Source organism: Otolemur garnettii, unplaced genomic scaffold, assembly GCF_000181295.1.
Source record: "Otolemur garnettii isolate 467f Iridium unplaced genomic scaffold, OtoGar3 scaffold00042, whole genome shotgun sequence".
Lineage (NCBI taxonomy): Eukaryota > Metazoa > Chordata > Mammalia > Primates > Galagidae > Otolemur > Otolemur garnettii.
Genome location: NW_003852437.1, coordinates 13,533,554 through 13,538,852, shown reverse-complemented (window position 1 = coordinate 13,538,852; position 5,299 = coordinate 13,533,554). Strand labels below are relative to the sequence as shown.

Genomic DNA, 5,299 nt, shown 5'->3' with positions numbered 1-5,299 from the left:
TCAGTGGTACATATTACTATGATTGTTACTATCCCTAAAACAGCGGGGGCAGCCTATCAATTAAAGGATAGTAGAGAACCAGACCGGAAAAAAAAAAAAGTGACTCCAAGAAGAATAATCACAACTTAATAGCCTGGTATGTGGTAAGGCCATAGTTCAGATTCTTAATTACTATCCCATTCCAGAGTCCAAATAAATTATTTGTGGTTATTTTGCAGATATCGCAGTAGCCCCCCCATACACACACGTGTTTTACAAAGTATTGGCCAATGCTCATTTTCACATAGCTCTTCAGTCTAAAAATAACTTTGACTTTCATGGCTTACCAAGACTGAGAAAACGGATGGCAAATCAAAGAAAACTAGTTCAGGAATCAGTGGGGAGATTTTTTAAAAGGCCTGCTGGGTGTTCTCTCGCTGCTGTCTTGGATCTCAGATTAAATTATCATACTTTCTGTGTTGTAGTACTGGGTCATTTGCACAAGAAGACAAAGGCAACTTCAACTTGATATTTCTGTCATCCCTGCTGTGGGAAGAGACCTTTTCCTGGTTTATAACATCAATCACTCTCGCAATAAATCTTGGTGGTGGATATGGCCATTTAAATCTCCACCTGCACAAACAACAGAAAATAAGAGAGCTCATAAATCTCTACACTGGTGATTAACAAATTTTGGATCCTCGGCAAAGATATTAAGGAGGGGGTGGTCACTAATTCATTAATAAAGACTGATTTGCTGACAACCTGTTTAGTTTACAGCACAGGGGGAAAGCAAACAAAACCCTGCTAACAAAACAAAACGTTAGAGGTTAGTGAATTCCCAGCTGAGCCCAGGATCAGTGATATGATATCTTAATGTAGGAGAGGGCTTCAGACTGTGAAGCCACTCTTGCCTTTTGCTCCAGCCCCTCGCAGTCAATGGCTACCCGCACAGAAAGATACCCTGAAGAAGAACTGAGTAAGAGAGATTCATGCATTCAGCCTCCTGATTTCATTCAATCTCTAGGTCAGAATCTCTTTTGCTCTTCTATTTATTCTCCAGAAGATTTTCTTCTTCTCCAAGAAAGATGGTCCCAGCTGGGGTTAAGGATGGAAAAGAGCCTTTCTTCAAAGAGATAATCCTGCTTTGTGTTTTGTCACCTCAGCTTCACACGAGGAACCTCTGCAGCAGAGGGGATGAAGCAGAGAAGGTGATGAAGGCAGCTGCATTCAGAGGGGCGATGCATCACAAGTCCCAGGCAAGGTGATCTCGGAGAGCAACTATGAGACTTAAGAAAATATTAAACACATTTCCAGTAGGAAATTGAAGGGAAAGTTTTCCTTTTATTAAAAGAATAGATTATCAAGTAAGAAAATATTTTCCACACACTCATATGACCCTATCTCATTCCCTACCGACCCCTGGTAAGCTGTGTGTGGGTGTGCAATGGTCCAGTGTGCTTATATGTTCAGACACTGACAGTTCCTTGATGTCTGCAGTGACTAGGTATAGAAGCTGTGTTTTGAATTTGCTCTGCCATCATCCTAAAGATTCCTTGAAGCATTTGTTTTTTCAGTTTGTCCCAGGTAAGATGGGATGATATCTTTAAAACCTTGGAGTTTTAAGGGGCATTGGAAGAAGGATCTCAATTAGAGTTTTCATGGGAGATTTCTGGGTGCAGGGCCCAGATAAAGATGTGGTGATTTTTCTAATATTTTCAGTAACAACCAGCTGGGACTTCTTAAGAAGGAAAGAAGTCTTCACAGATGGACAGGGGGCCAGGGGCTGTGAGTACAGCTTGCCCCTCCTGGGGCCTGAGCCACAGTGGAAGAGGGTGACCCGGGAAGTGCAGTTGAGTTGATTTACACTGCAAGTTGGAAATCAGGGTGGGTGAGTGAGAGAGCTTCCCTCCGCTTGCGAAAGGGGTCTAAAAGCTTTGCCCGGTCCAGACAGGCCCCTCCCCTGGGCTGCAAGGATCCGCCCCTCTATTCCCCAGATAAATTCCTAGTGTCCACCAAATTCCTCAGCGCTCTCTCACCCTCCTCTAGGGCCACAACTCCGGGGGTGGGGAAACCGAGCGCCCGCTTCCTTCCCGCAGAAATCTCCAGGCTCCTGCTCACAATTCCGCAAAGGGGAAGGGGGTGTGAGGCCCAACCAGACCCCAACTCGAACTCCCAACACGAGGTGGCTGCTCCACACTTGGGGGGCCATTGGTTTCTGGGGTCTCTCTCCCTTTCTCTCTCTCTCTCTGATCCACTCCCCCAAACATGTCCACCGGCTCCCTCAGCGATGTGGAGGACCTTCAAGAAGTGGAGATGCTGGAATGCGACGGGCTGAAAATAGACTCGAACAAGGAGTTTGTGACTTCCAACGAGAGCACCGAGGAGGGCTCCACCTGCGAGAACGGCTCTCCCCAGAAGGGCCGCGGCGGCCTGGGCAAGAGGAGGAAGGCGCCCACGAAGAAGAGCCCGCTGAGCGGGGTCAGCCAGGAGGGGAAGCAGGTCCAGCGCAACGCGGCCAACGCGCGCGAGCGGGCCCGCATGCGGGTGCTCAGCAAGGCCTTCTCCAGGCTCAAGACCACCCTGCCCTGGGTGCCCCCGGACACCAAGCTCTCCAAGCTGGACACGCTCAGGCTGGCGTCCAGCTACATCGCCCACTTGAGGCAGATCCTGGCTAACGACAAGTACGAGAACGGTTACATTCATCCAGTCAACCTGGTGAGTCCTCCCTGGCAGCCGCGGCTGCGGTCCCCGCGCTCCCGCACTGCAGCCGGTGGGGTGTCGTGTGCGCGCGGGGCTGGCAGTGCTGGCGCAGACGCGGGCGCCGCGGTGACTTACACGCCTCGGCCACCGCCAGCCCAGCGCTTCAAGGGGCGGATGCCGGGCGGTCCCCAACATGGCCTTCACTGTCTGCCCCACAAGCTGCCAACGTAGGAGTGACTTATAGGAGGGTCTGACGTGGCAGCCCAATTAGAGGTTTTAAGTTGGCACAGAGGAGAGATCCCCGCGCGGTGATATCCCAACTGGCAGGGAGCGGCTGTTTCAGATCAGGGAGGACCGACCCGACGAGAAGCTGTGCATTTTTATTAATCTCTTTAATTTCTCTTATAGCTCAGAGTGGAATTTGATTTTCCTTTCTAATGTTTGTAAATACGAAACACCCAATTTCTCTCCCAACCATATTTAGGACTATTAGGTAAGGACACAAAGTCTCCCTATTGTCCAAGCAAGCCACCCCCAATTCCTTAATATTCTCTGCTTGTCCTGTAAGTGGATTGCCATTTTAAATCCTAGTACTAGCAAAAATCCGTACGATCAGTAAACGCTCACAAGCATTAGTGTAACAAATAATATTAAAATAAGTCGCTCTTATCCAAGATTTAAGACATGTTACCTTTTTATATGAAAAAGTAAGTAATGTCCATTAACTTATTTTTTAAACTACAAAAAAAGTAATAGTCTACTTTTTTCCAAATAAATTTTATTGTTTAAGAAATGTACTTTCATTCCTTTTACATTTAATTTTATTTTTAAAATTTCAGGCTTTAAAGAAAAACAACAGCAACTTACTAGGACCTCTGTTTATATATGATAAGAACGAGAGGTTTTCCTTTTAAAAGTCAAGTCTTATCGGCCAGCCCTAGAGAGAGAGATTGGAATTGTCTTCTCACTCAATTGGTCTCAGGAATTGGGGGGAGGGGATGTTTTACATCCCAAATTTGCCATGAAAAGCAGTTTTTCCTCCAACTAGACGTTTAGTTTTTTTTTTTTTTCAATGAGTAAGTAGCCGTTTTAAAATCTATTTACTGTCATTTAATGAAAGTATTGTCTAAAACATTTACAGTTGCTACTGCCTTCATCTTTGAATAAGAAACTTAAATAAGCTTTATTATCAAATCGCATGCAGAAAGGAAGAGAAAGCTTAACTTTCTCAGCCTAGTATGAAAACGATCTTAAATAAAATGCCCGTGTATGTTCCGTTAGCAATTTTTCCCCCTTAAGAACCGGTGATTAACTTAGAAACTCTGCTCAAAGTCTATGTTTGTGATGGAGGAAAACAATGTCAGCACCAGAGAAATGGGGGCAAAGTTGAGAGGGCTCGGAGACCTGATCACCTCCTCAGAAGGGAGACAGGAGGGCGCTCACCCCAACCCCTGCCAGTAGGCACGAGGTTCTTGTTGACGTCCCAGCTCAGGCTCACCAGCATCTGCCTCTGGTTGTGCCACAGCAAGAGCCACTCCCAGCTCCATGGCCTCCTGTCTGGGGTTTTACCCAGTATGAGGCCTATTTGCTCTTAATCTAAAATCCCACCACCTGAGCTTCCCCAAGGCAGCTTTTTGCTTTCTGTAGCCTCAGGGAGCACTGGGACAGGAGTAAATTACGGAGATAATCGGCCTCTCCAGCTCATTGCCTGCCCCACCGCGCCCCTCCCTTCATCTCAGGCTCCAAGCCCACCCCACCCACTCCGCCACGGTCACTTACTCCCTCCATTCTCTTCTCTCCTGCAGACGTGGCCCTTTATGGTGGCCGGGAAACCCGAGAGTGACCTGAAAGAAGTCGTGACCGCGAGCCGCTTGTGTGGAACCACAGCGTCCTGACCTTGGAGGTGCGAGTCTGGGAAAGGCGCACTCCCCGGGGGGAGCGGGCCCCGGGAAGGCGACCCCTGCCCTCCCTGCTCTCTGTCTCTGCTTCCCCAACGCAATGCTCCTCTCTCTGTCCCACCCCGCGAGAACACTTTACAACGACGAGGAGATTCGTTTCCAAACCAGAGGAGATCATTTGTTGTTACGAAGATTCCCATCTATTTAACTTTATTAACTTCTACCGTGAATGACTCTGCGAGCCTTGCTGGTCCAAGTGCAATATGTAATTATAACTATAAATAGATAATAAGAGCCTATCAATGTGTATCTTTTGTACAATACGTTGTAAAATGTAGATCATAGAATAGCTGACTTTGACAGTCACATTTATAAAGTAATTCACTTAAAGATATATATATTTTTTGAAATAAGTTTTGCTACTTTTGAAAATAAATCTTTCTTTATATTGCTAAAAGCATTGATGTGATTTATAAAAATAAGTATTTGGATAGAAAAGTGGGAAACTACGGGGAAGTCTGATGATAATAAAAACTGTTCTTTTAAATCTCAATGCAAATTTTCAGAGATAAAGTATGTAAAAAGATAAAGGGTAGGAAAGGATTAAATATGACCTCCATTATAAAAGTACACATTGTATTTTATACTGAAACGTTAAAAGAAACTTTTGCAAGCAAGTTTTAAGATGGTTAGGCAAGAATAACTAATATAACTGTAAA

At 45.8% G+C, this 5,299-nt stretch overlaps 1 protein-coding gene across 1 annotated transcript; it reads left to right on the top strand.

The window, feature by feature from the left end:
* The first annotated feature begins 2,019 nt into the window (after positions 1-2,019).
* TCF21 (transcription factor 21) lies at positions 2,020-5,037 on the top strand. The gene is made up of 2 exons (XM_003790315.3): positions 2,020-2,697; positions 4,488-5,037. The coding sequence occupies exons 1-2, from the start codon at positions 2,248-2,250 to the stop codon at positions 4,575-4,577; spliced, it is 540 nt and encodes a 179-aa protein (XP_003790363.1). The 5' UTR covers positions 2,020-2,247; the 3' UTR covers positions 4,578-5,037.
* The last annotated feature ends 262 nt before the right edge of the window (positions 5,038-5,299 follow it).